Source organism: Camelus bactrianus, chromosome 16, assembly GCF_048773025.1.
Source record: "Camelus bactrianus isolate YW-2024 breed Bactrian camel chromosome 16, ASM4877302v1, whole genome shotgun sequence".
Classification (NCBI taxonomy): domain Eukaryota; kingdom Metazoa; phylum Chordata; class Mammalia; order Artiodactyla; family Camelidae; genus Camelus; species Camelus bactrianus.
The window spans coordinates 7,531,260-7,549,406 of record NC_133554.1 but is presented as its reverse complement, the minus strand read 5'-3'; the positions used below and the strand labels follow the sequence as shown (position 1 = coordinate 7,549,406).

Below are 18,147 nucleotides of genomic sequence, written 5' to 3'. Positions count from 1 at the left end.
CGGGGGGAAGGTATAGCTCAGTGGCAGAGCGCGTGCTTAGCCTGCATGAGGTCCTGAGTTCAATCCCCAGTACCTCCATTAACAAACTAAACAAATAAACTTAATTACCTACCCCCTGCAAAAAAGAAAAAAAAAGCACAAAGCCTAGTAGGGAAGAGAGGCATAAATACCAGCTAGGGTTCTTTGGCTGTAAGTAATAGAAAACGACTCATCTTAAGAGAAAATAAAAAGAAAGAATTGTCATAAAGATATATCTTTATCACAGAATGTATCACAGAATTCAAGGACAGGAGTGCCTTGGCTCCCCCACCAGCAAAAAGGACAAAAATCAGAAAAGGGAAAACAAGAGTCTTTCTGTTTCATTCCTGTGCTATTTTTCTGCTCTGAGTCCCGTTGCTAGAATGTAGCCTGTCCACCGTGGTTTGGTGACCCCTGCCCTTGAAGAAAGTGCGAAGTATATAGAAAGCGTGGCGTGTGGGGTGGTGGGGCTGGGGTGTTGAAGGTAAGTGACAGGAGAGGAGGCTGGGAAGACTGTGGAGGCCCTGGGAGCTTCGAGCTTCTAGAGGAGGGAGCAAGGTCAGCTGAAGGGACTCAGGGTGAGGCCAGATGCTCTGGCCTTCGGTACTGAGCCCAGGATACACGAGGCTGTGCCTAGTTGGGGGGTGGGGGTGGGCCCTCTGGCTGAGGCCCCTGATCTTCATCTCACAGGGGAGCAGAACTTCATCAAATCACTGATCAACTTTGATAAAGACAATATCTCAGATAAGGTCCTGAAGAAGATCGGGGCCTACTGCGCCCAGCCCGACTTCCAGCCTGATATCATTGGCCGCGTGTCGCTGGCTGCCAAGTCCCTCTGCATGTGGGTTCGGGCCATGGAGGTGAGCGGTGGCGAGGCGGAGGGGAGCAGTGCGGCCAGACTGGGAAGAGGACAGGTGCACCAGGAGAAAGCTGGGGTGGGTGGGTGGCAGGTGAGTACCTGGCTGTCTCCCCATAGCTGTACGGGCGGCTGTACCGGGTGGTGGAGCCCAAGCGCATCCGCATGAACGCTGCGTTGGCCCAGCTGCAGGAGAAGCAGGCAGCCCTGGCCGAGGCCCAGGAGAAGCTGCGTGAGGTGAGCGCTACACCTGAGTTTCCGAGGTGGTCCCTCTCCCCAGTTTCTGATTTCCGGACGCTTCATTACTACTCATTTCTCCCCGTCCAGTTCTACTCCCCTCTTCCTTACAGTCTTATCTGCCTCCCGCTCTGCGTCACCTCGGGCTCAGAAAGCTAGGCCGATGGCAGAGGGTTACAAAGACACAGGGCGCTGTCCCCCCGGGGGCCCTTTCCGAGACTGACCTGGGAGCTGGCCATATTGTCGTCCTTTGCTGAGGCCCTTTGGGGATGGACCTTGAGGTAGTAACTGATGAAATCTGTGTGCCAAATGGGTCTTTGCTGCTTGGACCAGGAGGAATGTGGGGGTGTTGGAGCCAGTGCTTGGGGGAGGGGATGGGGTCGTCTGGAGGTAGAGTGTTGCTCACTGTGAGCGGGCCAGACAATCCAGAAGGTGATTTCCTGCAAGATGTGCACACAGGTAACTCTCAAGCCAGGCAGGACATTAAGTGCTTTATCAAAAGAGTTCAAAATTCTTCCAGTCTATCATTTAATATTCTATCATTGATTCGATAGGTCATACAAATACATCCACGTGGTTTGAAATTCAAAAGGTACAAAAACATATCCAGTAAGAAGTCTCCCTCCCACCTCTGCTCTCTGGCCACCAGCTCCCTTCCCTTGAAAGCAACCAATATTACAAGTTATTGTTTATCCATCCAGCTGTGTTCTGTGCTGATATAAGCACATTTCCCCCCTTTTTAAACATAACATACACCTTCCTATCTTACTGACATATATTGAAGATTGTTCTCCATCCGTGTGTGAAGAGGCCCTGCCTTCTTTTCCCCACCGCATGTTATGCCAGTGGACGGCTAGACCATCGTTTATTTAACCATTTCCCCTCCCCTTGCTGATGGACATACTCATTGTTTCCAGTGTTTCTATCTTCACTTGTCCTCTAACTTGGTTGATAATATCTTTAACTGGATAGAAAGCTTAAATGTTTATGTCATCAAAGTTGGCCATACCATTTCAAAATGTTTTAACTGAACCAACTACAGAGAACATTCAGGTCCAGCCTCCTCAGACGGGATGAGGAGCCCAGGGTTTAGTGAGAATGAGTGGCTGGCTGGTTACGGACAGGGCTGGGGCTGGAACCCGCGCCTCCTGGCCCCAGGTCATTGTTACCTCCCAGCCTTTCTGGAAACCTTCACTCTTTCACTCTCTCTTTTTCAAGAGTGAATAATCATAGGTGTGGCAATCCATCTGGAAAGGTTTCTCACCCCTGGGTGACTCATATCCTGGGCCAAATAATTAGAGGTTGTTCCCTTCATGTGTGAAATGTGAGGGAAAAAAGGGAGCTGTGAGTCAGCTGCCAACAATGTCATTCACTGGACGGACATTTGTAGAGGACCTAAGGTTAGGTGTCTGGTGGGGAGTCCACACCCCACCCTGAAGACCCCTAGTTGATAAGAGTAAGTAGACAGGGAACCAAAACGTCTCCTTTGTTACTGAAAAGGCTGTGAAGTGTAAGATCCAAATGCACCTTTTACCAGAACCTCAGAACCAGGCAACCTTACCCAGCTGCTTGCAGAGAGCTCTGTGCTGATGCTGGGCTCCACCCCAGGCCGAAAGAGCAAGAACCTCTCATGGAACCTGGAAGCCAGCAGTCTGAAGCCTTCCCTGTCAGAGCCGCACAGAGAGAGGAAAGCCTGCACAGAACACCAGTGGTCTGGGAAGAGGCCAGAGACCAGCTGGATCGCGTGTCAATCCAAATCTTGAGTAAATAGTTTTAACCATTACCCACTTGCTTGGGGCCCTGAAAATGTATTTTCCCCAGGCCCAGTTCTGACGCACAGCAAGAGCCAGGAACCACCGGCTTAGAAATTGCCCCGGAAGGCTCTGAAATGAGTCAGAACAGAATTTGCATCCACTATAGTACTCTTAAATAAAGCCACTCCTGCAGACAACATCTTTCCTCTGCCCAAGCCGTTTCCTAGAAGTTTCTGCTTCAAACATCCCGCCTCTATAGAAATAGCTACCCACCAGTGGTCAAAGCTGCAGCCGCCTATCAAGGTCAAAATAATGCAGGGTCGGCTTAAAGACTTTCACTAAGGCTGCAGAAGTTAAAAGTCAATCACATAAGTGTAAAAACCCACCGGACCTAATACGAGCCTCTACAGATCACCTAACTCAAAACACCTGTCCACGCCCCGCAGTCTGCCCAGGAAACCCCTAGCCCCGCCGAAAGCTTCTTGGTGGGTTTTCTGGTCTGCAAATATGTGTACTGTTGAAGGGATTTGAGATCTACTGATATTTTATGCCCGAGTTCCAAACAAATTGAGAAATAAAACAAAAGGTATTTGGCCAAAAATCACCTTTAAAGGCTAGGTTGGAGGATGTGGCCGAAGTCTGGGAGCAAGCAGCTTCCTTAGTAGTGACCCCATCTTCAAACAGACTTACCTGGTCTCAGGCATTGCCAAGGGGCCAGAGAGGAACTCGTGCCCACTCCTAATAGAAAAGGGCCCGAGCTCAGTTGGAAATTCCCAGTTTAGTCTTCCCAATTTTACCAGTCAGATCAGTCACCACCTCTCCTGGAGAAGGGCTGAGGAAAGGTCCTGGAGGAAGTCTTCCCACACACAAGAGACTGACGGGGACAAAAATTTGTAACAACACATGACCCCCTAGAGGGAAAAATAAACCCAGAGATAAGTCAAGTTACAGAGACAAACTTAAAAAGCAGACCTAATCTAATTGGTATCCTCAGAGAGTGATTAAGGAAGAAATGACATCCACAAAACAAAAATAGGATGATCAGAGAGAAAGTCCAAGCAGAGACAAAGAATTCTGGGAAATTTAAAAATGATCAAAGTATGACATTTGGTAGAAGGATGGGAGGACAGCGTCAAGGAATATCATACAAAAAGCAAAACCAGAAACAGAAAACACGGGAGAGAAATCAGAGACTCAATCCAACCCGTAAAAGTTTCTGAAAGCGAAAACACGTCATCAGGGGTAATAGAAAAAGTATTTAACAACCGGTTCAGCACACACAGTGAACTTTCAGAATGTGTCTCAGCCACAAGCAGCTCAGTCAGCCACCTAGTTCACACTGGGCACCAATCCAGGTCATAATATCGATGCTGTTTATTGGCATTTGACCTTAATAATCAATCTAGAAACAGAGCACAGAAGACCAAGTGTGGTCTCTGAATGGGAATGTTGTCAGCCTCGACAACATAAAAATAAAAGTACAGTGTAAAAAGTTGGGGAGTGGATACAGACTGGGGTTGAGGGAAAGGTAGGGCAATGCTTTTGCAGTAGATAAAATAAAATGCAGTTTTAAAGTCTTATTTAAAGTTATAAAGGTACCCAGGAGAAGAGAGAAAACTATTAGGAGTAGAGAGAAAGGGATTGCAGTGTGGAAGTATTAGGGAAGCAGATCTTCATCTGTCACAGCACAGAGTCACTAGAAATAGTCTCAAGTTGATAACCTGGAAATAGCAGCATGGAATATACTTGTAGTATCTGTAGAGGATGCGCTGGAAGGAATTTCAAGAAACAGGTCACGCTGGCTGCCTAGAGAAGGAAGCTGGGTGGCTGGGGGAGCAGGGTTGGGAGGAAGATTTCTCATGCTCTTACGCCTTTTGAATTTTTAAGTTACTTATTCACCAAGTAAACAAAATTAAAATAGAAAAGAAACAGCAGCGTCAAGATGTGCTTATGCAAGTACAAGGATACTCATTACAGCATCGTTAATAATAGAAAATGTTGGGAAGACACAAATGTCCATCAGTAGGAGGCTTGTTATATAAATTATGGTTCCATCACACACAGAATTATTCACAGCTGGTAAAAAGAATGAGGCAGCTTGACAAGAACTGATTTGGAGACAAGTAAAAAATAGTAAAGTACAAAAACCCTTGTTATTGAATGTTCCCATTTCTCTTTTTGAAAAAAAAAATCCTCCATTCAAGAAATGATTGAGCACTATTTTAGGTTGAAGGATTCGGGGGTGAACACGCCGCCGCCCTCACGGTGCTGATATTTTCTTTACTGTGAATGGGCTCTGAGTGTGAGTTCTATCTGGAAAGCGATACTAGAAACTGGTGATAGTGATTCCCTCTTGGGGGTCTGGGGGCTGGGGGCTGGGGTCAGGAGTGGGAGGAAGACCACCCCTTCACTGGATACGCTTTTGTTTCTTAAGAATGTTGATTTTGTGTGAGGTGTATTCACTATTCAAAAGAGACATAAATGGGAAAAAATTATTTTTTAAAAAAGATAAAGCTGATGTTATGTGTGATAATGGTGTTGTGATTATGTCCTTTTTAAAAGAGATGCCTTATGAGGTACTTAGGGTTGAAATTTCATGAGTTTGTAATTTACTTCAAGATGCTTTGGCAAAAAAACAAATAGATGGAATAAATATAGAAAATGTTAACAATTGTTAAATCTTGATGATGGGTACATAGGTATATTATTCTTTTATGGTTAATTATTCTTTTTCCTAGGTTTGAAATTTTTCATAATAATTTTTAATTAAAAAGATGAAAACTACAAAAAAATGCAAATATATATATTTTAAATAGTGGCATAAGCATAATATTCAGAGATACAGAGGTAATTACTGGAAGAAATAAAAATAGAAATGATTAAAAAAAATTTGCTACTGACGAATGGGACTGAGGAGAAAAGGTGGGCTAGAGGATTATTGCTTTTCACTATAACCTCTTTAAATTATTTAGGTTTTTAACTTTATGCATCTATTTCTTGCATAAAAAATAAAAACAGTGAAGAAAACACTACATGCAAAATAAATAAGGAAATACAGAACTATTCGTGGGCTGGCAGCTTCCCCAGAGAACAGTCTCCTTGGGAAGCCAAATTATAATCAGAGTGTTGCTGATGAGCGAGGCCTCAGTGCTGGGAGGTGGTCACGTGAACCTGATGACAGGTGCGACGCGGTAAAGATTGCTGGATGCATGGCCTCCACCAGGGCAGGCCCCCAGCCAGTGTTTCCTCCAAGTGGCCCAGCTGATCACTGAGTGACCCCTTCTTTCTTTAGATGTTAATGCCTTCTAACAGATGACTATCGAGGCTTGACCTGTAAGCCGCCCTGTCGGCCGCCCTGTCATTCAAAGGTGACATTTTGAATCTCCACTTTGCTTTAAAAAATATTCCTTGGAAGGAGAGGAGAATAAAGCTCAGTGGTAGAGTGCCTGCTTAGCATGTATGAGGTCCTGGGTTCAATCCCCAGTCCCTCCGCTAAAAGTAAATAAACAAGGAGGGGAAAGTATAGCTCAGGTGGTAGAGCGCATGCTTAGGGTGCATGAGGGCCTGGGTTCAATCTTCTAGTACCTCCTCTTAAAAAATAAAAAAGTAAACCTAATTACCTCCCCCCGGAAAACAATTTAAAAACTAAAAATAAATCTAATTACCTCTCTAAAAATAAAAAAGATAAAAATTAAAAATTATATATCCCTTGGAGAGCTACCTATCCCATTTCCAAGTTCTTGGAGGTCAACCTCCATCACTGGGCGCAGGTATTGCTCACTTACTGCATGCTGGATGTTGTGCTGCAGCCTGCATTTATCCTTACAGAGCCCAGATGAGGCTCACTGGGCAAAGCAGGGCAAGGATCTGATCGGGCTACCTCTCCCAGTGGAGACACCAGCAGGAAAGAGAACTAATGTTTATCACGTGCACTGTTACGTGGCAGGCACTTCATGCGGCGTCAGCCCCCGCTCCTCTTCATGAAAAGGCACAATTACTGTCCGCCAGTCAGGCGCACACACGGCGTCCCAGAAAAGGCTCTTTTTCTTTCCTTCCAGTTTTATTGAGCTATGATTAACACATAGCGCTGCGTAAGTCTAAGATGTACAGCATACTGATTTGACTTCCATACATCATGAAACAATGACCATAAATTTAGTGAACATCCATCATTTAATATAGAGACCAAAGAAGATTTTCCTTGTGATGAGAACTCTTAAGATTTACTCTCTTAACACCTTTCATGTATAACATATAGCAATGTAATTGTATTTGTCCTGTGGTTCATTGCATCCCTAGTACTTACTTAGCTTACAACTGGAAGTTTGTCCCTTCTGATCACCTTCAGCCAGTTCCCCCTCCCCATCCCCCTGCCTTTGGTAATCACAAATCTGATTTCTTTTTTTTTTTTTTTTTGAGGGGGGAGTTGTTTTGTTTCATTTATTTACTTATTTATTTCTTTAATGGAGGGACTGGGGATTGAACCCAGGACCTCATGCATGCTAAGCACCGGCTCTACCACTCAGCCTCCCCCTGATTTCTTTTTTATGAGTTTCTTTGTTCATTTGACATATAACTGACATACAACACTATGTTAATCGCAAGCACACAACATAGTCATTCGCTGTCTCTAAATGTTACGAGTGATCACCACATGGTCAGTTCTTGACTTCAGATTTGAGTTATATTCCAGCCTCTACAGAGACTACGGGTGGCAATGGGTTGAGAAAAGGGAGGCTTCTCTAGTGGGCAGAGCTCTTCCCAGGTCCTGTCTCTGGTGTGGGACCTTGAACCTGGGCCTTTTTCTTGAATGGATTCCCTCTTCCTCTCTGCAACCTCTCCTGGGTTCATTCTAGCTTTTTCTCCCTCTTTCAAGGCCCCACCTTAGGTACGGCCTCTGGCATGGAGCCGTGGTTAGTTGTGTGCTATCTGGTCCTCTCCTGCCTGCTTTATTATCATGCTACAAGAGGTGTGTCTCCTACTCAGTCTTGAGTTCCACTACCAAGTAGCTTCCAGGCTCAAGGAAAGAGTGATGGAGGGAAGGGAAAGAAAACTCACCTCATGAAACATATTTGATCTTGTTTCCTCCTCACAACAACCCTGTAATGTAGGTGTTACTGTTCTTACTTTGCACATGAAGAAACTGAGGCTCAAAGAGATGATTTACCCAAGACCATACAGCCACAGCAAGGCGGGCTGGCGATATGAAGCTAGAACAATCTGGCCTCAAGCCCCATGTTTGATCCCTGTACTCTGCTCCCTCCCAGGTGGCCGAGAAACTGGAGATGCTGAAGAAACAGTACGATGAGAAGCTGGCACAGAAGGAGGAGCTTCGCAAGAAGTCGGAGGAGATGGAAGTGAAGCTGGAACGAGCTGGGATGCTGGTGTCGGGGTTGGCCGGCGAGAAGGCCCGATGGGAGGAGACGGTGAAGGTGAGATCCATTGTACCACCTGGCTTCCTCTCTGCCCACCAGTGCCCAGAGCTCCTATCCTGTTTAGGTTGAGGGGCAGTCGGGGGACATGGGGACACTTGTGGGTAGGGACATCCAAGAATGGGACATGGGAGTTCTTCCCCTCCTCTGCTCGCATTTGGTGAGAACAGCAGAAGGAGAGACTTTCTGTTGTGTTAGGGATCTGCCTCCATGTTTAGGTAAGGCTGGAAACCAAGCACACACGAGGACCCTTGCATACAAGCCTCTGACCAGACAGAAGCTGACATGGGGCATCTTGTCTCTACCCTGGCTTCACAAGAGGGTTAGGCCTTATCATCAGAATGTTAACACTGCTGTTACAAAAGAGAACTCAAAAGTCATGAGAATAGGTTAGGGTTCTCAGGGCGCAAGTGTCTAGGAAGGGAAAGACTCTCCGAACTGGTAGTGTCCAGGGGAGAATGCCTTCAGAGTAATCCAAGGGTTTCTGGGGCTAGGGGCACAGGCAGCCTTACACCTCCCCTGCTGTCCCCCAGGGCCTGGAGGAGGATCTGGGCTACCTAGTAGGCGACTGTCTCCTGGCAGCTGCCTTCCTGTCCTATATGGGACCCTTCCTGACCAACTACCGGGATGAGATCGTCAACCAGATCTGGATCAGGAAGGTGAGGGGGGCTCAGGCATGATGACTGAGCTTATGGGCTCTGAGACCAGGGCCTGGGAGTAGCAGAGATGTTGGGAAGGGGCAGGGGTGCTGGGCTCAGATCTCCAGGATGAAGTTTGGGGCTCTTCCCACCCAGATCCGGGAGCTGCAGGTTCCTTGCTCACCCCGCTTCACCTTTGATAACTTCCTGTCTAATCCTACCAAAGTTCGAGACTGGAACATCCAAGGGTTGCCCTCAGATGCTTTCTCCACTGAGAATGGAATCATCGTCACCCGTGGCAACAGGTAAGGATGCTGCTGGGAGCACAAGGCCACGTAAGGGCAGAGCCTGCCTTCTCACTCACGCTTCCTCCTTCAGGTGGGCACTGATGATTGATCCTCAGGCCCAGGCCCTAAAATGGATCAAGAACATGGAAGGAAGCCAGGTATAAGACTTGGGGGCTGATTTGGCCCCTTAGATTCTCTCCCCAAGCCTGGCTCTTCCTCAGGTCCTACCTAGGCTGCTTTCCCCCTTGTAGCCCTCAGCACTTCCTCCATCTTTCCCCCTTGCTCTCTAGGGCCTACAGATCATCGACCTGCAGATGAGCGATTACCTTCAAGTCCTAGAAAAGGCCATCCAGTTTGGATACCCTGTGCTGCTCCAGAACGTGCAGGAATATCTGGACCCCACACTCAACCCTGTGCTCAACAAATCTGTAGCTCGAATTGGTCAGGGCCCAGGATATTGTGGGGCTGGGCTGTGGGACAAATCCTAGAGACCAGCTAAGTTAGGACACTTGGGAGGAAAGCCACTTGTTTGGTTGTGTCCTCTACTTAACTGTCCCTGCATTCAGACAGCCCTGGACTGGGGCCATTAGGGCAGGGTGAGCTATTGCCACTGGATTCTGGTTAGGGAACAACAGGTCAGCCCACACCTGGTCACATGAGGTCCTTGTCCTTGACCCTTCTGTGGGTGCAGGTGGTCGGCTGCTGATGCGCATTGGAGATAAGGAGGTGGAATACAATACCAATTTCCGTTTCTACATCACCACCAAGCTCTCCAACCCCCACTACAGCCCGGAAACCTCAGCCAAGACCACCATTGTCAACTTTGCTGTCAAAGAACAGGTGGCTTGGGGCTGGCGCCTGGACTGAACTAGGGTGAAGTGGGAAGGGCTGTTCTGAGAAAAAGGCTCTGATTGTGTCTGGCAGCAGGTGATTCCGGCTTGGGAGGTGTAATGGGATGAAAAGGGTAAAGGTCACTGGAGTGAGATTCTCACCACGAGTCATAATCTCAGGGCCTGGAGGCCCAACTGCTGGGCATTGTGGTCCGGAAGGAGAGGCCTGAGTTGGAGGAGCAGAAGGACTCACTGGTCATCAATATCGCTGCTGGCAAGAGGAAGCTCAAGGAGCTGGAGGATGAGATCCTTCGGTAAGACCCTCCCTGCCCCCGCCCCACCCTGCAAGGCTGCTTGCAGGCAAGACTGGCATTCGAGGGGGCTGATGAGGAGTTACCCCCACCCCCAGCCCAGTGCCCCTAGCCCCTAGATCCACGTGCCTCTTGGCTTCCCTCCAGGCTGCTGAACGAGGCCACAGGCTCCCTGCTAGACGACGTGCAGCTGGTGAACACTCTGCGGACCTCCAAGATAACCGCCACTGAGGTGACAGAGCAGCTGGAGACCAGTGAAACCACGGAGATCAATATTGACATGGCCCGCGAGGTGAACTCCATTGTCCTCCGGGCCAGCCCCCTCTCTCCCGGAGCCCCGCCCCCGATCGTGACCCCGCCCCTCCGTGGCCCTGACCCCGCCCTCCGGCCCGGACTCCGCCCCCTCCGCAGGCTTACCGCCCGTGCGCCCAGCGGGCCTCGGTGCTGTTCTTCGTTCTCAACGACATGGGCCGCATCGATCCCATGTACCAGTTCTCGCTGGATGCCTACATCAGCCTCTTTATCCTCAGCATCGACAAGAGCCATCGCAGCAACAAGCTGGAGGATCGCATCGATTACCTGAATGAGTACCATACCTACGCTGTCTACAGGTCTGGGCGCCCTCGGCGGGAGGCCCGGTGGCTCTGACGCTGACCCTTCTTTCTACTTATGCGCTGTGCTGTCCCATGCCACCATACCTGGTCCCCTGCTCTTCTCCTCTCCATATACCTCCCCTGGGGAGCGTCCACCGTCAGGGTCTAACCATCACACTTGGGCTGAAGAGTCCGGGGTTCAGAGTGTCTTACCTGTAGGTCTCCTTTGAGCGTTAGCCTTGTGTCTGTTACACCAGCGCTTCTCAAATGGTAAAGCACCCACAGACTGGGACTCTTGTTAAATGCAAATAAGGATTCAGTAGGTCTGGGATGGGGCCCGAGGTCCTGCTTTTCTCAGAAGCGCCCAGGTGAAGCTGCTGCTCCTGGTTTGTGGTTCACGCTTTGAGTAGCAAGTGTGCTCTCTTCCTGGACATCCCACAGACCCCTCACGTTCAGCTTGTTTCAGATCAAGCTCCTTAGCTTCCCTCTTCCTTTGGGGTCCGCACCCCGAGTGGCACCAACACCTGCTTCCCAGGCATCCGGGCCAGAAGCTGGTGGATAATCTGGACGCTTCCCAGTCCCTCACCCCTCAGATCAGTCACTAGGTTTTGCTTACGAATCCTTCTGCAAACTGGTCCCCTGCCTGGGCCTCCCCATTGCCATGTCTGCACTTCAGTTCAGGCCTCCACGATCTTCCTTTCTGAATTGCCCAACAGGCCCCGAACAGGTTGTTCTGCCTCCATCTTTGTCCCTCTCCTATCTGCCCCACTGCAGCTGCCCGTGTGAGCCTTTCAAACACACAGATCTGACCTTGCCACCCCCAGCTTACACTCTTTGGTGGTTGTGTCCTGTGGCCACCAAGTCCACTGAGTCTTGTCCGCTACCTGCCTCCCAGCCTCACTTTTCCCCTGCTTACGCTGGATGCCTGAGCATCCGGACTGGCCGGCACACCGTGCTTTTCTTCCCCCAACCCCCTGCTTTGCTCCTACTCTGAGCTCTCCCTGTGTCCTCCCCTCTCCTCCTCTTCCACATCACTCGGTAACTCTGTGCACCTCGGGGCAGTTCCTCTCCACCCTTGTATAGGACTCAGCACATCATATCATAATCACTGCCTCTTACCTGTCCTCACTCTGCCTGATTTCCTCCAGGACAGAAACTGTGTTCATTCATCTTTGTGTCTTCAGGACCTGGCTGAATACCTGGCACGTAGTGCAGGTCCAACCAATGATGAGGAAACTCTGGGAAAATCATGTCCTCTCTCTGGTTCACTGAATGCTAGGCTGTTTATAGGAGGTTTGGATCAGAAGCTGATTAAGGTCCTCCTTCTGTGTAAGGCTGTGTGATTGTATGATCTTCACTCCGTAAGCATACATGCTGAGTATCCTGCCTCCCACCACCCCACTCCCTGTCCCCTCCCAGGTACACCTGCCGCACCCTTTTTGAGCGCCACAAGCTGCTATTCAGTTTTCAGATGTGTGCCAAAATTCTGGAGACTTCTGGCAAACTCAACATGGATGAATACAACTTCTTCCTACGTGGGGGTGTGGTGAGTAGGGCAGAGGGCACATCCGAGTGTGGGGTGGACAGGGTTGGGGGCGGGGGCAAGTATGACAGGGACTCCAGACCCAGAGGGTAAGGCCCAAGGCTCCAGCCAGTGAGTAGAGGAAAACTGGCAGGAGCAGGTGCACGACAAGCCCCCTAGGCTGCTTGAGGGGAGTAACTTGCCTCCAGCCCCCCTTGCCTGGGCTTGACGACTGATGGACATCGTCTTTCACCACCTCTCAGGCCACTCCTTCCGCAGCCCGAATTCCGTGGTCACCATTACACTCTCTCCCTTGCACACACCCTTGGCCCCTTTGCTCCCACCCTGCTCGGTGTGGCGTTTGCTCTCTGGTTAGAGCTAGCTGTCCTTTCCCTCTGTCCCTTTGTGGTCTGTGCAGCTGAACGTGGCTGGAGAAAAACACACCCACACTGACTAGAATCGCTTTCAATCCACGACCATTCACCTCAAATGGGTCCTTAAAGCTGCCAACTATACCACAGTTCCCTGGGCCAGTCACCACCCCTCCTTGGATAACAGTTTCATTCCTTTTGCCACCTTCACCTCACCTCTCATCTGGATTTTAGTAAGAGCCTCCACTGCCCCTAATTTCTCAACACAGCGACCAGAGAGATGCTTTTAAAGTGGATGCCCCATCATTGATGTTACTCCCCCACTGCCAAACTCCTCACTCCATCTACTCCAGCTGCATAGGCCTCCTCCTGTCACAGGCATGTTCCACCTCAGGGCCTTTGCACTGGCTGTTCCTTCTGCCAGAAAATTGTTTCCCCAGGTGTAGACTGAGCCCTCTCTCCCCTCCTTCAAGTCTTGATTCAAGTCTCACCTCACTGAGACCTCCTTGACTTTCTCATTTAATACTCCAAACTTCCAACCTCCCTTATGTTCCTCAACTTAGTCTTTTTTCCTGTGGCACTATCATCTTTAACGTACTAGACAATTTACTTATTATGTTTTTGGTTCATTATCTGCTGTCCCATGTTGGAATATAAGCTTCTCAAGGACAAAGACATTTGTCTGTTTTGTTCAGTAGTGTGTCCCAGGTGCTTAGAACACATAGTTGGTGAACAATAAATATTTGTTAACGAGAGTAAATAAGTGAGTGAACAGTTTGTGCTTCTCTCAAGGGTGAGTGAGGTTATTACAATCGAAATCATTTGGGTAGGAGACATTACTGCCAGGAAACCACCAGAGGGCGCCCGCTTCCTGACTTTGGGCTCTGTGGTCTCGGCACAGCATCTGAGAGACCTAGGCACCCAGCCCCCCCAATTTATTCCCCAGTAAAGATAGATTCCAGTCCATCTCAGATTCCTGTCTTCACTTCTTCACTTCGTTTCATGCAATACTCACCTTGGCTTTTCCACCTTAAATATATATATTAAAATAATAATTATATATATAATAAAATAAAAAATAATTATTTTGGGATGTTCCTGGTCAATCCTTTTCCCCTCTCATTCCCTCCAAGGTCCTGGATCGTGAGGGCCAAATGGATAACCCCTGTACCAGCTGGCTCGCAGATGCCTACTGGGATAACATCACAGAGCTGGACAAACTGACCAACTTCCACGGGCTCATGAACTCCTTTGAACAGTATCCTCGTGACTGGCACCTGTGGTACACCAGTGCCACCCCCGAGAAGGCTATGCTGCCAGGTGCCTAGGCGCTGAGCCTCTCTCTCCTGCCCTCCTTCAGCCGTGTGCCTGCTGCTCCCTTTCTTCTTCCTCCCCTCTCCCAAGTTCCCTCAGTACATCTGCCTCCCGGCCAGGCCAAGCATTCCTACAGGTGCCCCTCTGTCTAGATCCCCTGCTCTTCCCGACTCACTCTCCTTGCAATTACTCACTTCATTCCCAGGTGAGTGGGAGAATGCCTGCAATGAAATGCAACGGATGCTGATCGTTCGCTCCCTGCGCCAGGATCGCGTGGCATTCTGTGTAACCTCCTTCATTGTCTCCAACCTTGGCTCCCGCTTCATTGAGCCGCCTGTGCTAAACATGAAGTTGGTCAGTGGCTTGGTTTCCTTGCCCACACGTGCCCATGCCCTTCCCGCCTCCCTCTCCCTGTTCCAGTCTGTTATTGCATTTCCTCAGTCTCTCTCTCCCACTGCCTTATGTTGTGGCCCTCTGCCTGAGGCCATGCCCTGTGCTTCCAGCAGGTGATGGAGGATTCAGCCCCACGGACCCCACTCGTATTCATCCTGTCGCCCGGTGTGGACCCCACCAGTGCCCTGCTCCAGCTGGCAGAGCACACAGGCATGGCTCAGCGCTTCCACGCCCTGTCCCTGGGCCAGGGCCAGGCCCCCATCGCAGCTCGGCTCCTCCGAGAGGGTGTGATTCAGGGTCAGTGCCCACCCCATTCTTCTACCCCCATCCCTGGCCCTGGTCTGACTGCCCACCACCTCCAGCCTCAGTCACGCTGCTGGAACTGCAGCTCCCACTTCTCCAGAAGGCCCCAGGAGTGGCAGACCTGAGCATTTGGACCCCACCCCTCAACCGCCACACACGCACAATAAGGTGGGAAGTGGAGGGGACAGATGGGGTGCAGCGAATGGTTCCTGCTGCATCCAACATCCCCTTGCAGGACATTGGGTGTTCCTGGCTAACTGCCACCTGTCACTGTCATGGATGCCTAATCTGGACAAACTGGTGGAACAGCTGCAGGTGGAGGATCCTCACCCTTCCTTCCGCCTCTGGCTCAGCTCCAGTCCACACCCAGACTTCCCCATCTCAATCTTGCAGGCCAGCATCAAGATGACCACAGAGCCACCAAAGGTATGGGCGACTGTAGGTAGCCAGCATCGTTCGTGCCATCTGGTCTACCTTTCATCCTACTGGCCTCAGAGAGAGGGCTTAATGTTAATAATGCAGCTTATTTGATTCTACTGGCCTCTATAATTCCCCACCTCCTTTCTCTCCTCTGTGTGCCAAACTCTAGAACACACTAGTAATAGCTCACATTTCTCGAGTGTTATTATGTGCCGGGCATTGTTCTAAATGCTTTACGTTTATTAATTCATTTAACAGACACACACTATCAGGTAAGTGCTGTCACTCTCGTGTCACAGGTAGGACACTGAGACAAAGAAAGTCTATAACTAGAGTGTAGACCCTTCTGGCCCTCCCTCCTCCCGACATTTCCTTGCATTCTCTCCCTCATGTCACTGCCTGGACTCTCAGCCTCTTTCTCCTTCCTTCTCTCCAATTCTATTGAAATGTTTATCTTTAATATTACAAGCTCACCATTGATGCAATCATACTGCTCCTTTAAAATCTGATCATGTTGCTACATCCTACCCACTTACCCCCTGCTTAAACTATTTTAATAGATTTTCATGGCTTTTAATCAAGATGAAAATCCTATTCACGTGGCCTGTGTACCTCAGCGGGCGTGTCCCCAGCTTTGTGGGTCGCCACGCTTCCCTTTGCTTTCTTTGCTCTACCGACACCATTAACTTTTAAAGTTTTTTGTTGTTCTTCCTTGAAAGACCCTGTATTCTCCTGCCCCAGGCTTCTGCACCTGCTGCCCTCCCTGTTCTCCCTACTCCTTCCTTTGTCCCTTCAGGTCGCAGCCCCAGCAGCACTCTCTCCAGAAGCTCCTGACCTCCAGATCTAGGTCAACACCCTGTGACACACTCTCCTACAACCTTCACTGCTCCCTCTGACCTTACCACTCACTGTGGGACTTTTATACGGATTAGCGTGATTCTGATTAATGCCTGACTTCTCCTGACTGTAAGCTCCATGAGGGCAGAGGCCACATCTTTTTTTTTTTTTTTTTTTTTGCCTCTCACTGTTTTGCTCATCCTATGACTAACACAAGGACCCGTATGTAGCAGGTACTCAGTGAACAAGGATGGCTGGCGAGCATACACATGTGGATGTCTTTCACCATTCATCCTCCTCGCCCACCTAGGGCTGGCTGACATAGTCGACTGTCCCTCTCCCTGGTTTCCCCGACACACACTCCTGGTCCCCTCCCATCTGTCCCTTGCCACATCATTTATTACTTCTCTGTTTCTTTCCCCTCCTGTCTTGTCCTCATTCTCCATTTCCTCCTTTCACAAGTTGATGGAGAAATTGTCCTCTTCCTGATTTCAACTCCAATCCCATCTCTGGTTCCAGTTTCAAACTCAGTTCCAGGTCTGAATTCCACCTGGTTCCAAAGCATTTCTTTCTGGCACGCCAGCACTGTAAATCCCACACTTCGAAACAAGCTGTCAGCTCCTCCACTTGGATGATCTCATCCCATTTTTGTTAATGGCACCACTAATTTAAAAAAGAAGTTTAAAGTTGATTTTTATCTAACTTTATTTTTTCTGCCAACAAAAGTATTCTGCGCCCCCATTTTAAAATGTCACACAGTCCAGAAATGGGTTGCCAATGTAACAGAACTTTTTTTTTAATGCATTGTTTTGAGCCTTTCTTTTGCCTTCTAAAAGAGGAGTGTGCCTTGGTTGCTAGAAGGCCCTCTGTTGGCTGAGCGCCCCCTCTGTGATGGGCAGAGGAGTTTTGGAGGTAGGTGCTGTTTAGGTCGGCATAACTCTGACTCTGAGGGAAACCCAGGAGGAGAGAGCGAGGGGTCCAAGAGGATGGCTCTGCAGTGGGGCAGGGCTCCAGGAGAGAGGGCCCCAGCAGAGAGGGCCCGTTCTAGCTCAGCCCAGGAGAGCTTTCTGTGAAATACTGTTTGCTGGTGATGCAGGACCTCCCTTGGATCTGCCAAAACTTTAGTGAAAGTAGGACATTTAGGGTATCTTGGGTACAACTGGGTTTCTTTTGGTAGCTGACAGAGGCCAATATTTTTTAAATATTTTATTTGGAAATAATTTTAAACTTACAGAAAAGTTGTAAGAGTAAGAGTACAAAGAACCCCCACATGTCTGTTACCCAGATCCATCTGTTGTTAACATTTTGTCCCACTTGCCTTATCATTTGATCTCTCTCTCTCTCTGTTTCTCTCTCTCTTCACTTATACTTTTTCTGAACCATTTGAGAGTAAACTGCATATATCCTGGCCCTTCACTGCTACGCACTCCAGTGTATTTCAGTGTAAAGGGCTCAATCGTAAGAATAAGGATGCTCTCTTACATAGCTGAAGCACAGTTGCCACCTTCAATGAATTGTACACTACTTTTATATAAACCTCTTGTTAAATGTCCCAATCACCATATATATAATTATTTATATATACATATAGAATACATATATCTGGGCCCTTTATTCTGTTATTAGGTCAAGTTGTTCGTCCTGGGGTCAACACACACTGCCGTAATTAGTATCTAACTCTATAATAATTCTTGACAGCTGGGAAGGCAAGCCCCTTACCTTATTCTTCTTCAGGTTATTCCTGGCCTTTTGTTCTCCAATATAAATTTTGGAATTAGCTTGTTAAGTTCCACCAAAAAAACCTCTTGATCAATTTGGGGGAAATCGACATCTTTAGGATATCGAGCCTCTCAAGCTGTGAGTATAGTAGGTCTCTCCATTTGGTCTTTTTTGGGGGAGGGTAATAAGGTTTTTATCTACTAATTTTAATGGAGGTACTGGGGATTGAACCCAGGACCTTGTGCATGCTAGGCGCGCACTCTACCACTGAGCTATACCCTCCCCCCTATTTAGTCTTTATTTCAATAAAGT

General features: G+C 48.7%; 1 protein-coding gene across 2 annotated transcripts in view; it reads left to right on the top strand.

Moving 5' to 3' along the window:
• Positions 1–18,147, top strand: part of DNAH2 (dynein axonemal heavy chain 2) — an 81,578-nt gene that overhangs the window by 59,903 nt on the left and 3,528 nt on the right. The window contains exons 64-79 of one of the 2 annotated variants that reach the window (XM_074342256.1): positions 709–878; positions 995–1,111; positions 8,133–8,297; positions 8,831–8,956; positions 9,092–9,240; positions 9,314–9,380; positions 9,513–9,663; positions 9,914–10,062; positions 10,233–10,366; positions 10,511–10,655; positions 10,775–10,974; positions 12,376–12,502; positions 13,983–14,169; positions 14,369–14,517; positions 14,670–14,853; positions 15,095–15,285. In XM_074342256.1, coding sequence (XP_074198357.1) covers positions 709–878; positions 995–1,111; positions 8,133–8,297; positions 8,831–8,956; positions 9,092–9,240; positions 9,314–9,380; positions 9,513–9,663; positions 9,914–10,062; positions 10,233–10,366; positions 10,511–10,655; positions 10,775–10,974; positions 12,376–12,502; positions 13,983–14,169; positions 14,369–14,517; positions 14,670–14,853; positions 15,095–15,285 — 2,411 coding nt within the window. Of the gene's footprint in view, positions 1–708; positions 879–994; positions 1,112–8,132; positions 8,298–8,830; positions 8,957–9,091; positions 9,241–9,313; positions 9,381–9,512; positions 9,664–9,913; positions 10,063–10,232; positions 10,367–10,510; positions 10,656–10,774; positions 10,975–12,375; positions 12,503–13,982; positions 14,170–14,368; positions 14,518–14,666; positions 14,854–15,094; positions 15,286–18,147 lie in introns of both variants that reach the window. The other variant, XM_074342255.1, reaches the window with a different exon arrangement.